At 58.9% G+C, this 16,882-nt stretch overlaps 1 protein-coding gene across 1 annotated transcript in view; it reads right to left on the reverse strand.

Annotated features, from left to right (window-relative positions):
* Positions 1-16,187, reverse strand: part of QSOX2 (quiescin sulfhydryl oxidase 2) — a 29,115-nt gene extending 12,928 nt beyond the window's left edge. The window contains exons 1-6 of the mRNA XM_022578216.2: positions 15,839-16,187; positions 4,848-4,948; positions 3,225-3,273; positions 2,503-2,608; positions 2,278-2,368; positions 666-811 (exon numbers count right to left, since the gene is read on the reverse strand). Coding sequence (XP_022433924.1) covers positions 666-811; positions 2,278-2,368; positions 2,503-2,608; positions 3,225-3,273; positions 4,848-4,948; positions 15,839-16,169 — 824 coding nt within the window. The 5' untranslated portion in view covers positions 16,170-16,187. The remainder of the gene's footprint in view (positions 1-665; positions 812-2,277; positions 2,369-2,502; positions 2,609-3,224; positions 3,274-4,847; positions 4,949-15,838) is intronic.
* Positions 16,188-16,882: the final 695 nt, after the last annotated feature.

Genomic DNA, 16,882 nt, shown 5'->3' on the forward strand with positions numbered 1-16,882 from the left:
TCACTTTACGTTGAGGGTGTACAGATGACGCCCTGTGCTGAGGGCGCACAGATGACGCTCTGAATGTAAAACGAGCTTTTTACTCTGAAACAAGATGGCGGTTTGCTCAAGGAAGGTCTGCTGTAGAGCCGGGCGCCCCCGGTAAGACCTCCTGGCTTACCCTGAATTCCATTTTTTTTAAAGAATAGAAAATACACCCAAGGAACTACGGCGTGCTTGAGGCTCCTGGGGGCGGCGCCCTCGGTGCCCCAGCTAAACTTCCCAGAGGCTGAGACAGGAGCCCCGAGGGAGGAAAGCGCCCGCCTTCTCGCCGCCGTGTCAACACGCGGTGCCTCGCCAAGAGCTCCGGGGCCGCGGGCGAGGCTGGCCTGGGGCCTCCGGCGTGAGGCTGGGGGGCCAGGCAGGCAGCTCACCTCCCCGCCTGTGACGCTCTCCCAGCCTCGCCTCAACTTGCTTCCTCTTCAGCCGAGCTTATCTTACGGGTGTGCAGGCACCCAGCGCAGAGGCCAGCGGCATTTTCATGATGGTGCTGCTGGTGTCAGCAAGGCGAGCGCCCGTGTGGGGCCTGCAGCCGGTCTCCCCCACCACCCCACACACCAGTGAGCGCCCAGGGGCTGGGGGTGTCGGTGGCGTCACAAACATCCCTGAAGCCAGACTCTACTTACACGGTAACTAATCCGTGGGACCCATTTGGGTAAATCAAGTAACACGAGGGGACAGAAGAAACACCGAGCTTCTGCAGAAAGGCTTTATCCCAGCCCAGCGCTCTCTTCACCTCGATGTTCTCGTAGGGAATCAGGTCTAAGATCACCTGGGCAACGAGAAAGTAGGTCGCCTTCGCTGTGGACGGCAGGGTCCTCCGGAAACGGACTGACGAACGCAGCTTCTCACAGCATCGCAGCTCATCCCCTCTAAGCCAGACCACCGACATCCCTGTTCTGTGGCACTTTCAGGCCCCCGACTGTCGCACGGCAGGAACTACAGCCTCCTCACCGAGCAGACCATCAGACGGGTCTGTGCTGTGTTCCTTACACACCCTCCAAGGCCCTCAGTCGTCAGACAGGGACGGTCAGCCCCACGTGAGCTGGGGCCACGCCCCAGCCTCCAGCTTCCCCTCCACCCTCGGGGCCTGCGTTGGGAGGCTGACGGCGTCCCCGGTCAGCCGTTCCTCCCTCCAGAGCTGCCCAGTCCAGGGCTGCTGAGGCTGAAGGTGCAGTGGCGGGGGGCAGTGGCAGTGGGACCCCCGGGTGGCATCTCAGGAGCTAGAAGAGTGTGAAAAACTAACAGCAAGCCCCAGGCGTGCCACCCGGACAGTCGGGTGCGGAACCACCTCTCTCTCAGGAGCGAAAGAGCCGTGTCCCAACCAGGGGCCTTGCTGAGAGCAGGAACCGGGCACCTGCCTGGCAGCCAAAGCCCCACTGGGACCACCACACTTCCTTCCCAGAGCCCCGATCTCGGAAGAACAGTCGAGAGGCCAGCAGGGAGGGAGAAACATGGCACCCGGGGCTAAGTTCCGGAGTGAGGTGTCTCCTCTCATCCCTAGGAGACCTCGGGGTAAAGAATCCCTGTCCTCCAGCCCGGCTCCTGGCACCTGGATTTTACTGAGACTTTGCCAAAGGCAAGGGCTTCAGACCCACACATGTGAAGTGATAACAAAGCAAAGATTCACGACAGAAACACTGTTTTACAGAACCTGGGATTTGGCAAAAAAGTTGGGAGTTCAGAATACAGCAAAGAAAAAATCTTGATCATAATGCCTAGGAGGGCTCCCCTGGTGGTGCAGTGGTTGAGAGTCCGCCTGCCAATGCAGGGGACACGGGTTCGTGCCCCGGTCTGGGAAGATCCCACATGCCGCGGAGCGGCTGGGCCCGTGAGCCATGGCCGCTGAGCCTGTGCGTCCGGAGCCTGTGCTCCGCAACGGGAGAGGCCACAGCGGTGAGAGGCCCGCGTACCAGAAAATAAATAAATAAGTAACGCCTAGGAAAGAGAGAATGCCCTCAGGGGAGACGCGCGTCCCGAGGGCCAGGTCTGCCGTGAGTCCCTCCTGGCCACCCCCCGGGGAACCAGGCCCCCCACCCAGAGGACCAGGCTGCACTCGGGAGCTGCTTCCTCTCCCCTTGGGGGCAGAGCCTCACCCCAACAGTCTTCTCTGTAACCAGTGCGTCTGCTGAATAACACAAACGCCAATCCCAAGAATACAACAGATCAGGCGGATGTAGTTACTGCCACACAGCAATCTGATCACAGACCCGACACCGGAAGAGGCGCAGACAGTACCTCACGTCCAACGTAGGAGCTGTTGCTTTCAAATAAGACAGCCACATAACGGCCGCCGCTGCTGTCAATGAGAGAAAGAACGTCCCTGGGCCTTTGAAGAGGAAAAGAGGCTTTCAGTGCTTTCAAGGCCATCGCAGACCAGTGCCCACGTCACTTAACGCAAGTCGCTACTTTACAAAATTACACTCAGCTTGCAGCGTGCCACCTTTTTACAGCACTACGCACCGAATGGGGTTCAAGGACGGGCACCCGGGAGGCCTGCCTTCGTCCGCGTGGCTCTGCAGGAAGTCGATCATCGCGTGCCGCACCGTCTGCGGCTCTCTGTCCGGCCCTGCAGGGCGGCACCCACCGTCACAGCCGCATCTGCCTGCCGAACGCCCGTCCTGCCCCGGGGCCCCGATAGTGCGAGCGCACACGGCCGTGGATTCACACGCCGGGAGGCCTCTCAGCAACCAGCGTGGGAATCGGTGAGCTCCAGGGACACACGGCCACGGGGGGGGGGGGCCCACGCACGCACACGCACGCACACGCACGCGGCGTGGAGACAGAGGCATGTGTCCATCTACACCAAGTTCAGAGGCAGGCAGACTGCCCTCACTGTGGGCTCCTGGGGGGAGCTGGGGGGGATCACTGACAAAAATTCATCGGGGTGCCCTTGTGATGTGTGCATTTCTCAAACTTTTCTTTTTTCCAGAAAAGTTTACTTAAGAAAATAAATTTCACCACCATATTTGCCAAGGAAGGCAAAGCACAGAAGAAAGAATTCTCGCTGAAACTAGGACCGTTTGAACCCTTACAGGAAAGGAAGGGCCGATGGTGCCGATGTAAACGTGCCAAAGCCGGGGTGAGGGGCAGACCCAACCAGGGCGTGTTCTAGTCTCACGTGAACAGATTTATCTAAGAGGGAAGGAATCTAGGACGGTAGAACACAACACTTAGGTCCTTACCTTTAAAATCTTCTCCAGTTGTAAAGTCCTTTGCAAATGCTTTAAAATACTAAGAAGAAAAACAAAGAACAAATAAGAAACAGCCTTGCCTGGCGTCTGTGTAAACGTTTAATCTTTAAGCAACAAAACGACCATCGTCTTTGAGAGCTTTAGTCCCTTTTTTCCAGACACTTGACGTTGACTGATGACGAACCACATTTCTATGTCTTTCTGTGGATGACAGTGTTTCCCTCCAGATTCACGAGTGGCTGCTCAGTACCAAGCGGAACCCTGCTCTTTACATTTTCTGCCCCAACAGGGCTGGAGCTATGGCAGACGGCGCATCCCCTAAAGGCTCCTGGTGCTAGATGTTCACGGTATGTCCGCTCAACGACACAAAACTCCTAGGGACGAGGGCAGGCACTATATCAAGTGTCTTTGAGCAGAACAAAAGGACTTTACATCAAAATTAAAAACTTTCTTCGTTAAAAGACACAGTAAAGACAGTGGAAACAGTGACAGGCTGGGTGCTGACACCCCCGGACACGCATAGCTGAAGGAGGGCGAGTGTCGGGAAGACACAGGACTCCTGTAAATCAGTCAGAAAAGCACACACGAGGGAGAGGAAAACGGGCAAATGACACCAACAGACAGGGCCACCCGCGGAGCAGTGATCACTGCCTGTCACCCGTCAGCAGGGAAGGCCCAGCACCGCGCTCCAGGCTGGCGCCAGGGGGCACAGGACACACACGAGTGCCCGGGAGCTCAGGGCCCGTGGCGGTAAGCCGTGCTGCCGGCGGAGCCCAGCCCCACCCGGTGTGCGGGTGATTCCAGCAACGTCCTGTTAGGAAAGAGAGGAGGCCCGAAGCTCACACACAGCACACAGAGCCCTGTGTGAAAAGCTGGAACAAAATAAGACAGGAAAATAAAACAGTAACACGTTTCGACACGGGGCTCAAGGGGAGGGTGACTCTGGTGGGGCTGGGGCACCAGGCCAACCAGTGGGCGCGGCCCAGCCAGGAGACGGATGCACGGCTGTCACCAGGTCAACACTTAGGGGAGAAGCAGCTGACGCTGCGCCACAGAGAGCGTGGGATGTGAGGGCTGAGAGGCAGGGGGGTCTCCAAGCTTCTCAGAGGTCACTTCCAAAAGCTCAGCTTTTTTCCTGAGATGTAAAGTCACCGTGATGCGCTCGGGTGCAGGCGAGTGACCGCACACGTGCGCACACAGACCTGGGTCTGCTTCTCAGCTTCCAGTCCGCCCCCTAGTGGGAGAGACAGGGACAGGCCCGTGTGAGGGACAGCCGTGCAGGCACACGGCCGGGCAGGCCGGCCACACGCCGGCACCCAGACCCATCGCCGCACACCGACACCTGGGGGCCTCAGACCGGCTCTCAGGGCAGCTCCCGGCCATTCCCCCACCCGCAGGCCTCACCCACCTCCCCTCGCTGGGTGCAAGCAGGAGCTGCGGGTACCGTCCCACCACGACACGGGCGACCCAGCAGGGTGGGAGGAGAGGCGCCCCTCTGCAAACAGAACCCCCCACGCTTCAAGACGCCCGCCCCAAACGCTGACAGCGCAGCAGTCACACAGCTGGTGGGTTCCAACTTAAAGCCGCCGCCACGCGCAGGGAGGAGGTACTCACCCGGAAGGTGGGGTAGAAGTGGATCTTGTAGGCGCGGCACACCTCGTGGTTCTTCTCTTCCGCACAGTCCAGGGCGGCGACTCGGATGGCAGCGGCCCAGTCTGAAAAGCAGGAGTGAGACCCATCAGTGCGGGCGCATCCCCACGGTCCACCCAGGCCCGCAGCCTCGCGGGCCATCCCGCAAGCCCGTCCACGCTCGGGACAGTCCTGAGCTGAGCTGGGAAAGAGGATGGGACCCTCATTAGCGCTGTTGCCTAACCTGCAAATCGCCCCGCGGCCTCCTCGGTCTCCTAATTAAACGACCCCGAGACGGATGAGAGCGCTGGGAACAGAGGGCTGCCATCAGCCCGTGGCTGGCCCCCCGTCAGGGACACCGAGCCAGTGTTTACAGTTTAACCGGACGCACGTGGTCCAGGCCGTTTAGCCAGAACGTTCCCGTGTACTCACTCGAACGAGAGGAAAGGCCGGCAGCGTCCGGCCCCCGGTCTTTCTGGCCAGAGACACAGCTAGCTGTGTGCAAACACCAAGGAAGTGGTTCCGAACCCTTTCCCCGAGGCCCTTCCCGCACCCTCAGACACTGCTGCCGTTCTCGGGAGTAGAAAAGGAGCGGCTTCAAATACCTTTTTTCCTACCTTTAACATCAACACTTAACCAGCTCACAGTTGAGTCCTGTTTCACTCAAACCCTGAGCCCCTTCCCAGCGGTGCCAAGTGGGCCTCCGCCAGCCAGTCGTTTCAACATAACCGACCACGCGCCTCCAAAAGGGAAGAGCTTTCCCAGCACAAGCGTCCTCTCGGCACCACACCAGCTCAGACCAACAGCTTCAGCAGCAACAAACATCTGGTCGGGAGTCCAATCTTCCTAACTGTCCCATTTTTGCTTACTTTGTTTAAATCGCGTCCAAACAAGGCCTGTCTTCTACACCCGTGGTCTCCCACCATCTGGATTTTGTGAGTGCCCCCTGCCCCCGGGGTTTTCTGTAAACATGCGGACCTAGATCTCAGCTTTGGGGGAGAACAGTTCCCAGGTGGTGTGGCATCCTTCCAACAGGAGATGGGTGACCTCTGGCTGCCTTCCTTCTTACTGACACCCCCCCTCCCCGCCCAACACTTTAATTCCCGAGGGCTGCAGGCCAGACGGCGGGCGGGGGCAGTTTGTACAGACGAGGCTGTGCCCTGGAGACCCCGAGGCGCGGCTCGCCCAGCGGTAAGGGCGGAGCTCGTCCCTTCGGTCACCAGCTTCCAAGGAGCGGTCTCCCCAACATCCTCCAGTGAGGTTTTCCCTTTAAAGATTTGCTCCCTTCCTCTGGGACGGTAAGATTCCCAAATGTTTCCTGGCTCCTCGCCTACAGGGGAATGGGCTGCAGGGGAAGCAGGATGAGCTGGCGGCCTCTGCAGACACACAGAGGAGCAGAGGAGCACCCGGGCAGGACCGGCCGGAGGGGCCGGGCCAGGGACAGGGCGAGTCCCGCTAGCTGCCGTCTGCACCATGTGACTTCTGAGTGGGAACTGACAACGGTCCATCCCTGAGGCGCTGGTGAGTTCCGACAGACACGACCCATCTAAACTAGTCATCTGGTTATAAATCACGCCAAACGGGTTTTCTCTGGGTGTTGCTACGACCTGAGACTCCAGAGGTTGTATTAAAAGCATGCCTGGAAGGAGAGAGAAAATACTGCCCATCACTAAGTATTATACAAACATGACGGCTTCTACATACTAGCAATTCAATCATTACTTTTTTTTCCACCTCATACACCACTTTTGCTTAAAAATACATGCCTTTGGGACTTCCCTGGCGGTCCAGTGGTTAAGATTTTGCCTTCCAATGCAGGGGGTACAGGTTCGATCCCTGGTCGGGGAGCTAAGATCCCACATGCCTCAGGGCCAAAAAACCAAAACACAGAATAGAAGCAATATTGTAACAAATTCAGTAAAGACTTCAAAAATGGTCCACATTAAAAAAAAAAAATCTTAAAAAAAAATGCCTTTTTTCTCTGTAATTATACAAAATATTTACCGACGTTAATATAATGCAAAGAATCAAGTAAAAAAAAAAAAACCAAAACCAAAGTTCTGCTTTCACAGTCAATGAGCGAATAGTGTTGCACTTAATGTGGCCTCAGTGAAACCGGTTCATCTCGAGGCCATTTAAATGGATGGAAAACAAAAATCACAGAGCCCTCCCAAATCACAGGTCACATCTTTCTGGAGTCTCCAATTACAAGGACCTGAGGAAGAACAGTTAATACTCTCATCCACTTAGTGCGGCAGAGGCCCAGACGCAGGACAGGACGCACGGCTGGCAGGTTGCTGGGCTCCCAGGGCCACCTCCGCCCCGGCGGCCGGCCGGGCTGTGGGTGTACTCGCCACCGCGCTCTGCTACCTCCTCCCCGGCGCACAGACACAGGGCTTCAGGGCTTACTGAGAATCTCCATGGCACACTTTCACTCCATCTTCAAAAAAAGTGCTCTAGGACCCAGACAGAAAGAAAACGGAAAACTGCTTCAAGAGCTGACACTATGCACACAAGGGAGCCAGCCCCGGACAGAAAAAGCCATTCACGAGGGTGCGGTTTTCACGGTGGGACTTGGGCCCACTTTTTTGTTTTTCAGATTTTTCTTAATAAGTGTGTGTTATAGAAATAAATGTAGAAAACTTGGGAACCTCAGGGTACCTGCGGGGGCTGCGTGTTACGCGTCCGTGCACCGCAGGCCGCGCGTCCTGTTCCTCAGCTCACACCGCCCAGGATTCCCGGTGCAGGAGGCCGCAAACAGCACCCAGCACGGCTGCCACGCGCGGCCGCAGGGAGAGGAGGCCGCAGGCCCGGGTGCCGGCCCTCCCAACTCTAACACGGCGCTGGCTTCACACACGGCCCCGCTTCAACAGCTCCGCGACTGCAAACGAGAACCGCGGGCTCCACGGGCTGCTTGGCCCGCAGAGCCGAGTCCGGGCCCGGTGCCCACCCTAGCCCGAGGCTCTGCCCGGCCAGCGCAGGGACACCGGCCCCACCACGACGCGCCCGGCTCTCAGCCCACAGGACACAGTCCTCGGGCGGACGCTGTCCTCTGAGTGGCCGGCCACGTTCCTCCTCAGTGTCACACACGTCGCCTCCTCACAGGGGCCATCCCTGGCCCTGCCCAGGAGCGGTCACCAGGGCAAGAGGAGCCCTGCCAGCCTCTCTTCCCAAGCGGAGCAAGTTCACAGGTTACGCGCTGTGGGGCCTGCCTGGCAGGCAGCTGGCTGTTACGCAGGCGGGGCCTGGAGCTCTGCCCGAGGTCCAGTCGGCTCGGTGGCTCCAGAGCCCGCGGCCCGTCGTCCAGGCAGGCAGAGCAGACGCCGCACCCGAGGCGCCCGGCCCGCCCTCCACCGAAGCGGAGGGTCCCACCAGGATCTTCTCCATGCTTGGTCCTGCTGCCTCCAGACGAAGACATGCCCCACTTCCAACTCAGCGCCCCCCGACGCTGCCACCCTAACGCCCGCCCCCCCCAAACCCTCAGACGGTCACACGTGGAATGAAGCAGCCGTTTCCTCTGACAACTTCTTTAAAAAGCCCTGCACAACGTGGCCCCTTCTTAAACGTACAGACAATTCTTGTACTCCCAACACATCTCACACCTTCTCTTCACTGGACGTGGGCCACCCCAGAGGGCAGGAACCCATTCGCGAGCGTGGCACCCCACCCCGACCACAGGATGCAGCCACGTCACGGGCCAGAACGCATGGACGGGGCCAGGCCCGACCCGCACGACGCGCCTGTGCCGCGAGGGCCGCTGTCACCTCCTCCCTCCTGCTCAGGACTCAGCTCTCAAGGCAGCTCTGCCGCTCGCGACCCCGGGCAAGCCTCACAGCCAAGCCTGGGATGCGACTGTCTCCCTTCCTGCTTTACCGGTGAGGAAGCGGCTCCAAGTCCCCAGGGGATGACTGAGGGGGGCGGGGCGTTCTGCCCTGGAGCTGTGCCGGGCCGGACCTCTGGGCAGTAGCCGGGAGGGCAGAGGAGACCGCCAGGCAGGGAACCTCCCCACCTCCTGTTACATTCATGACACATGGACCTTGAGCTCGCTTTTCCTTGCTTTTGGCCACGCGGCATGTGGGATCCTAGTTCCCCGACCAGGGACCAAACCCGCGCCCTCTGCAGTGGAAGCGCAGGGTCTTAACCGCTGGACCGCCAGGGAAGGCCCAAGTGTGCTTTTCTACGAAGTCTCCAGGCAGGGCAGCCCGCCCTCAACTGGCAGGTCACCCTCGTCCAGCTCAGCATCAACTCGCACCTTCCCAGTGAAAAGGTGGAAAATTCTTCTTGGCCTGACGCAGGGGATGCTCGGGTGGGGAAACAGGCTTTGCTGGGGGTGGGCGCCCGCATGCACCAGCACCCTGGGAGCCCTCCTGGGAGGGAGTCAGTGTGCACCCACCATCCCTTCAAGCTGGGACCGGGCCGCCGCCCTGAATGGACCCCGAAGGTCCTCCAGACTCACTGTGTCCCACCCCAATGCGGCAGGCAGTGCCGGACAGCATAAGGACACCCGGCCGGAGGCAGAACGCCCGGCCCACACCCACTCTGCCACCAGGTTTCGAGGAGCTGGGAAACTTAGGAATCTCCTTGTGCCTGTGTCACCCCAGCTGTAAAACAGAGACCCTAGATTACACCTTCCTACTCAGGTTTTTCAGCCTCCAAAGCGCCTTCAAGTGTCCCAGGCACCCAGTAGGTAGACCCAGCCCTTCAAAATAGGGTACAGCTGCCAGTGGCTTCGAAATGAAAAAGAAAAAAAAGTTGAGGTGTTACCTGAAAAAGCAATGGTGCCTCAGGAGCAGTCCGGCTGCGCTGAAATGCCTTGTGGGATGTTTAAGAAAAACTTACGCTGGCCTAGTCCTTCCTTGGACATCTCTAATATATGGAATGCTCGGTAAAGTCACTAGCATGAGGGGTCCCTACACTGAGTCCATCCTAAGTCAGTATCAGGGTATAAGTTTCAAAAAGCTAAGAGCATGACTCATACATTGCAGAGGGAACAGGTGTCACACATGCCCTTGACCTGGTTACTGAAGGACCCGTGCGGGGTGAGAGAGGACCAAGCACATGGCCACCAGCACCAGCCCAGCTGAGACAGAGCTGGCCAGCGCCAGCAGGGTTCCCTTTGCCACTGGACAGAAGGGATTTGCATCTCTGCCCGATCGGGTCTGTGAGTTCACTGCAGCCTGAGTCTGAGCCCTGAACTAACAGTCATTAAGCAGAGGTCAAACACAGGTGCACCCCCTGGACCTAGTCCTTGGGGAACCTGGGGATGAGGCCACATGGCACTGAGAGGACACGAGTCCCACCCTTCTGTCCAAGTTTTACACGTGTCTCAACAGCAGGATGTGGAAGAAAACTAGCCCGACTGGGCAGTGCCTGACCAAGGGCAGGAACGGCAGCTGGGCCCTGGAAACGAACGCGACAGTGACGCCACAGAGCCCCGGGCTGCCAACTGTTTCACTTGGCAAGTCTGGGCCAAACCCCATCTACCCCAGAGTGCACTCCACCTGGAAGGCCATCCTTCCTCCCGTTCGCAAACGGACGCTACCCCCCAAACACCTTAACGCTCTGGAGGACAAGCGCTGCTACCCTCCACAACCCACCCCCCGAGCACGTCAGCCCCTCACAAAGTGAGCTGGCACGGGGTGGGGCACCTCCCTCCCCTGCGGCACTCCCGCCGGCCAGTGGGCCTCTGGCCCTCAGTCCTCCAGGGAGCAGCCAGGGATCCTCCAGAGGAAGCAGGTCATGCGGCCCCGGCTGAAAGCTACTCCTCTGCTGGCCAGGAAGAGGGAGAACACGGCTCCCCCGGCCCCTTTCGGAGCTGGACCCTTTGGGCGCGCCCTGGCCCTGCCGTGCCCCCACGTGGCGGGCCCCTCGCTCAGCGGCCCTGCCCTGCGCCGCTCCCACCGCCCCACTCCCCTTCCCAGGACTTACCCCCCCAACCCACTGCCCATGCTGCCCGCACCTCCCCACAAGGACGGGGTCCACGGGAGGGGGAACGCACTTGGATTAATGCAGAGCCGGAGTCTGACGCTGCTCCGGCAGGGCGCATGCTGGCGGGCAGAGGACAGCCCCCTGCCCGGCCCGAGGGCTCCCGCGTCCACAGGCGGCCAGGGCTCCACTCCAGACAGCGCGCCCCGTCGGGGGGCAGCCTGGGGCGGGGCCTGCCCACACCTCACACGGAGCTGCGGGAAGGCCCGGAAGGAGGCAGATGAGGGAGAATTTCGGTTATAGAGGCGCCAGCAGCCACTGCAAGTATCCCAGCAGATGGACGGCATTCACGCCACACAAAAGGGAGACAGTCTATTTTATCAAATAAAATGCAAACCACTTCAGAGGTTGAGCTTCGGGGTCTTCGCCCATTCAGCTGGTACCCTCCCCTCCTCCTGCCTCTCCCACCTGTTGGGACCCCACCACACAAAGGAGAGAAGCGCTCTAAACCGAATGCAAATTGCCTGCTTTCAGGACGAGACAGAGTCAGCCACCCCCAACCAGACACGGGGGTGAAGCGCGCCAGCTGCGAGGCAGGGAGGCCGCCAGAGCCTCCACAGGGAGCAGCGGTGAGGCCTGCGCCTGCTCCGCACTCCCACTCGTGAGCCCGTCTGTTTTCAGTACCGCAGGCTTAAAAAATACTCGTGAAACAATTAAGCTTCTGTACACAGTGGACTAAAATTTATTTCAAGTTTCCTTGTCAAGTAACCATATTACTTAACCTAACAGGATTAGACTTTTCACCGTCACTTGTCACACTCTAATGAAACATCTATAAAAGTCTGATTTATGGTCCAGCAACAACTGGTTCTAGATGATTACAGAACAGAGGAAGCGGCCTCCGGGGCTCCAACGGCGCGGCCAGGTGCAGTGCTTAAGGCCCGGCTCCACCCCGGCCTCCTCTCCCTCCTCGTCCTCGGGCAAGTCAGGGTGACGCTGGCCTTTCTGATCCCACATTCCAGCTGCTGGAGGACGCTCTGGTCCCTGCACACGCCCCTTCCTGGACGAGCAAAGGGCTGCTTAGACAAGCTCCAAGTTCAGGCTGCAAACCAGGACACACAGGCCTCGGCAGAAACTAAGCCTCACGCTAAGGAGCACGCGTTACACACGAGCCCCCAGAGCAGCCTGGAGTTGCGCGCTCTGCCTCAGCCTCGCCACGGGGCAGAGGGCCGGGACTGGGTCTCCGGCGTCCTTTCAGCCCCCGAGTTCGCCCGGTGTGGTTAAGCTGACACTGTACGTGGTCCCGCAGGCTTTGCAGTGGGCCCACTGGATGCGGACAGGCTCCTGCCGGCTGGAGGCTGTGCATCGCGAGGCAGGAAAAGCCCCCAAGACGGGTAAGGTCCCTGACTCGCCTGCAAAGCCCAGGCAGGCCGGCGGCATTTACCACCAGGGCTCCTTCACTCAGTGTCGCGGGCTTCACACAGCGGCGGTGTCCCTCTGGACCTGGTCGCAATGAAGTCTGGGTCTTGCAGACAAGTCTTGGTGGCGGGAGCCCACAACAAGCTTTGCTGGGCCCCTAACGGGGAAGGGGGGGGCGCCCCTGCCCACCCACCTCTCTGGGGTCCAGGTGAGCTCCCGCTCCATCAGCACCCCCTCCTCCCTCAGTCCCGCCTCCTTCTGCGGTGCACAGGTAATGACCCGTGGGGAACACCAGGTGGTCTAGTTCATGCCCACGAAGCCTGCGGCCATGCTGACCAGGAGACCGCTGGTGATGAAGAGCTCACTCGGAGGTGAGACCAAGCCCCGGCAGCAAGAAGGGGCCCGGCTGTCCCCACAGATGCCAGGAGCGAGCCGTCGGGGCTCTGGTGCCCCTGGCCTGCCCCTCAACCGTGTGACCACACGTGGGTGACGGGAGGAGAAGGGGTGTGCGGCGGGTGCCTGCCTGCCAGCTCCGGGGCGCCCCTCTGAGTCTCTCATCAAGAATTCTGGGGCCAATGACAGAAAACCTGCCCCTGCTTCCCTGGCGCTCTTCCCCAAAGACAGAGCGGAGGAGAGATGGGCCAGGACAGACACCAGGACCCGGTGATGCTGAGAGGGACACTCCTTGCCTTGACAAATCTCGGTGGTGGCGGGCTGCCCCCCGCCACAGGTGTCTCAACTCCCACCTCAAAAGGAAGTGGCATCACCAACTGAGCTACCATCACAGCTCCGGGCAAAGGATTTTCAGGGACACGGCAGGGTTTTGTTTTGCGAAGGACTCAGAAGTGACAGGCCTGAGCCAGATCTACATAAACGCTGGGAGGACAGCTGACACCCAACAGTAGATCTTTTGTTGGTTAAGCCATCTTCTTCGAAGGAAAAACAATTATTTTCAAAATCTTGAAAATATCAGCGAAGAGCTGAAGTTCAATCCAAATCTTTTAGGAAAACAAAGGTGTCCCTAAGCTGTGCACAGAGAGGCCCTGCCGAGCGGAGGAGTCCCACCTTCTGCAGACCCCTACCCACGCTGAGCAAGTGGAAGAGGCCACTTAGGAGGTGCTCGTGGGGGGACAGCAGGGGAAGCAGGTGCTCCTCTAGCTCAGTGACCACCACCACCCCAGGCAATCTCAAGCCAGGGAGTAGAGGCTGTACTGTAACCACCCACCTTCTAGAAGCCACAGTGCTGTCGAGACTGGGGTGGGGGGCAGATGGGGCAAGCTGGCTGGACACTGCATTTCAAGAGGAGTGGGAAGAGGCACCTGACGGGCCTAGTCCAAGGCCTGCGTGCCCCGGGGACTCACTGGACACTCCAATTCACAAGTGACTGAGCCGGCCCAAAGTAGCAACAGCGGGAGTGATGACTGCGCTCAGACTGGCCCCTGTGGGCGCTGGGCGCCCCCTCCCCTGCGTGACGGCCCGCGTCCAGAAGGCGGCGCTGGGCAGAGGGGCTGCGCCAGCCTCCTCAGTGAGGGCCAGCCTCCTCAGTGAGGGTGAGGGCAGTTCTTCCCAACGCGTTCCACGGGGACTTCGCGGAAATGAGGCACCGGAAGGGCCCTGTGGCCAGTCACGTGGGACCCCAGGGCCAAGTAACGGGTTCCTTTACTGGGGAGTTCTCGTGTGTGGACAGCCACGAGGGGGTATTGCATAAGCCACGCTTCCGCCCCTTTTGGCCACAGGCCCATCCCTGCAGTTGTCCTGCAGGGTTAGTGTCCCTGAGCACAGAAATCCTCCACCTCTGGGGCTTGTGCTGACAGGACGCCAGGCCTCACGCCCAGAGCTTCTGATCCAGCAGGCCTGGGCTGGGCCGACCAAGTCCCCAGGTGAGCCCTCTCTGGGGACCCCAAGTGCCAAGCCTCTGCCTCCAGTCAGAGCTGGTGCTTGGGAGCCCCCCGGGGCAGTTTGGCTCTCAGGGCCCCCTGGCCGCCGCTCCCCTCACCCTGCCCCGCCTGCCCTGTCTTCCGAGCCACAGCTGTTTCTCACTCAGCCACATCTCCTGTCTCAGGCCTGCTCTTCCTGCTTTGACTTGTAGGATGTCCAACTCATTTAAGATAACCTTATTTAGCTAACAGTTAAGTTAATCACACCATTAGGTATGGGTTTTACTAGTTTCGGTTCCAAAAACAACTTTCCTTCTGAGTTCCAGGGACAATTTTCAAGGCTCCTTACATGCTGGTTCAACTATGAAATCGTTTGCGACACTCAAAGCTGGTTTATAACATTTATATTTCAGACACTAAACTGAAAAAATCAAAATATGCACAGAACAGGTGACAATTGTCTTGCCAGAGCGACCCGCGTTTTAATTTACCTGTGTTTCCGCCACCCAACGACAAAAGAGAATTGCAAAGTCCTCTGTTTGGTGTCAAAGCAAAGGCTTAAAAAAAAAAACCTACTAAGGAGTAAAACGTCCGTTTCATAGTCTCTGATTTCAGTTCTGACCAGTGCCAAACACTAGGGACTCAAGAAGACATTAGATCAAAGAACAGACCCTCTAGAATCAACAGGCCCCAACACCCTAAGGCAAAAGGAGACGCATCTAAAAATAATCATTTACAGTCATGCACAAAAGCCCTATTTAGACTTTTTTAAAGTTTCCTTATGAGTCTGTCTAGATATGAAAAAATCACAACAGGGTTGGATGTAAAACTAAAGTGCAGGAAGAGAACCTAGCAATTTGTTGCTCTCTTGCCCACTGAAATACATAATTAGAGGTCAGCTCAACCTCAGCAAGAGCCCTGCCAAACCCAGCTCTTGCCGGAGACCAGCTCCCACTTCAGAGCAATTCGCATTCCGTTCTGAAGCGTGGCCAGCTTGCAGGGAGGCTGCAGCAAAACGCCTAACTGGCTACAACTCTGCCATTTAGGGCAGGCCAATAGCTTAGCGACTGATTATCAATTTGCAACATGACAAAGATGCCAAACATCAATAAACTGTGGGAACATGACCAGAAGTTTGGTGGGTGACAGATTTATCCAAGGCTGCACGTCCATGAACAAGGAACCAACCAATGAAATGCTTTGAAGGTCTTTTTCTGCTTCTACAGAGAAGTCTCCAGCACAGTTGGACATCTACGTTGTGGACACTGTGAGTATCCACCATATGCTCAGCTAACCAAACCTGAAGAGGATGAAGAAGGACTTACAGGGAAAGTGGCTTGGAAGAGGAATGGGGATCCTCAAAGAATGAGGAGACTAGGCGCTGGAGTGGAATTACTGAGGATGGCGTGCACGTCGGGACACAGCTGGGATAAAGGCCTGGGGCGTTAATGAAGGTCTCAGGGGCTCAAAACTAGGGGTCTGGAGAGCTAGGCGATAATGGGGAGGCCTCCCTGTCCCCAGCTGTGGAGTGAGGGCTGGAGGAGAAGGGTTCTTGTCATTCTGACTTAAGACGACCGACTTCCCAAGATCTCACCGGTCAGATGGGGGATATACCCCGGGGTGCGGGCCAGCGGCGGCCTATGCGAGGTGCCCCCGTAGGGCAACGGGAAAGGGGCCTGAGAAGCTGCCGCGAGCCGGAGGGCAGGTGCCAGGCCGAGCGGCCGGGATCGAGTCCCGCGCGGGGGCGCGCCTCACCTCGCACGTCCCCGGCCAGGGCCCGCCAGATGGGCGCGTAGCCGATGCAGTGGCCGCACCACGAGGAGTAGAACTGCACGAGCCACGCGGCGGAGCTGTTGGCCGTGGCCCCGCGCACGCTGCCGCTGTCCAGCACCCACACGGCGTCCTCGCCCGCGCGGTACAGCCGCGCCGCGCCACCCGCGCCCGGCCCCGCCGCCGCCGCCAGCAGCACGAGCAGCGGGGGCAGCCGCGAGGGCCGCGCCGGGGTCGGGCGCCGGACTCGGGCCCCAGTCCCCGCCGGGGCTCCCGGGCCGCGCGCCGCCGACACCGACGTCCCGGCCGCCGCCATGTTGGGAGTGCCGCGCCGCGCCTGACCTTTCACCCTGGCAACCGCCGTCACGTGCGCCGCGCGCGCCCGGCCCCGCCCCCACCGCCAGAGGCCAGGCCCCGCCCCCAGCTCCGCCCGCTCCCGGCCCCGGCTCCCAGGCGCCCCTCAGTCCCGGACCCTGAGCGCCAGGCACCGACTCGCCCCTCCTCCAGCCCCCTGGTCACGCCTCCTGCCCCGCCCCTGAGCTCATGGCCCCTCCCCAACCGCCTGGCCACGCCTTCTGACCCCGCCCCCTCGCGCCCCGGCTCCGCCCCCATGCCCCGCCCCCACTATCACCGCCTCCGCAGACACACCCCACTCCCCACCCCAAGCTGGGATGGGGTCGCAAGATTTAGCAAGTGAAGGTACCGGACGCTCAGTTAAATGTGAATTTCAAATAAACGGAGAGCTGTTTTTTGTTTTTGGGTTTTTTTTCGAGAGTTGTTTTTAAGTCTAAGTATGTATCATACCTGAAATGCAAATTTAATGGGACATACTTAGACTTCAAAACGATCCGCTGTTTAAATGAAATTCACATTTTATTGCGCGTCCTGTGTTTTCTCTGGGAACCCTACCTGCGGCTTCAGAGGGTCTGCAACGCTGACCTTGACTTTTTAATATGATATTTTAACTCATAAAATGTCACAAAACACCCGCACAAACTCAGATGTGTTACAGAGGTAAATTTTAGAGCG

The sequence above is a fragment of the Delphinapterus leucas genome, chromosome 6 (assembly GCF_059928025.1).
Source record: "Delphinapterus leucas isolate spDelLeu-1000000601 "Yukka" chromosome 6, BTC_Dleu_Yukka2, whole genome shotgun sequence".
In the NCBI taxonomy this organism is placed as follows: domain Eukaryota; kingdom Metazoa; phylum Chordata; class Mammalia; order Artiodactyla; family Monodontidae; genus Delphinapterus; species Delphinapterus leucas.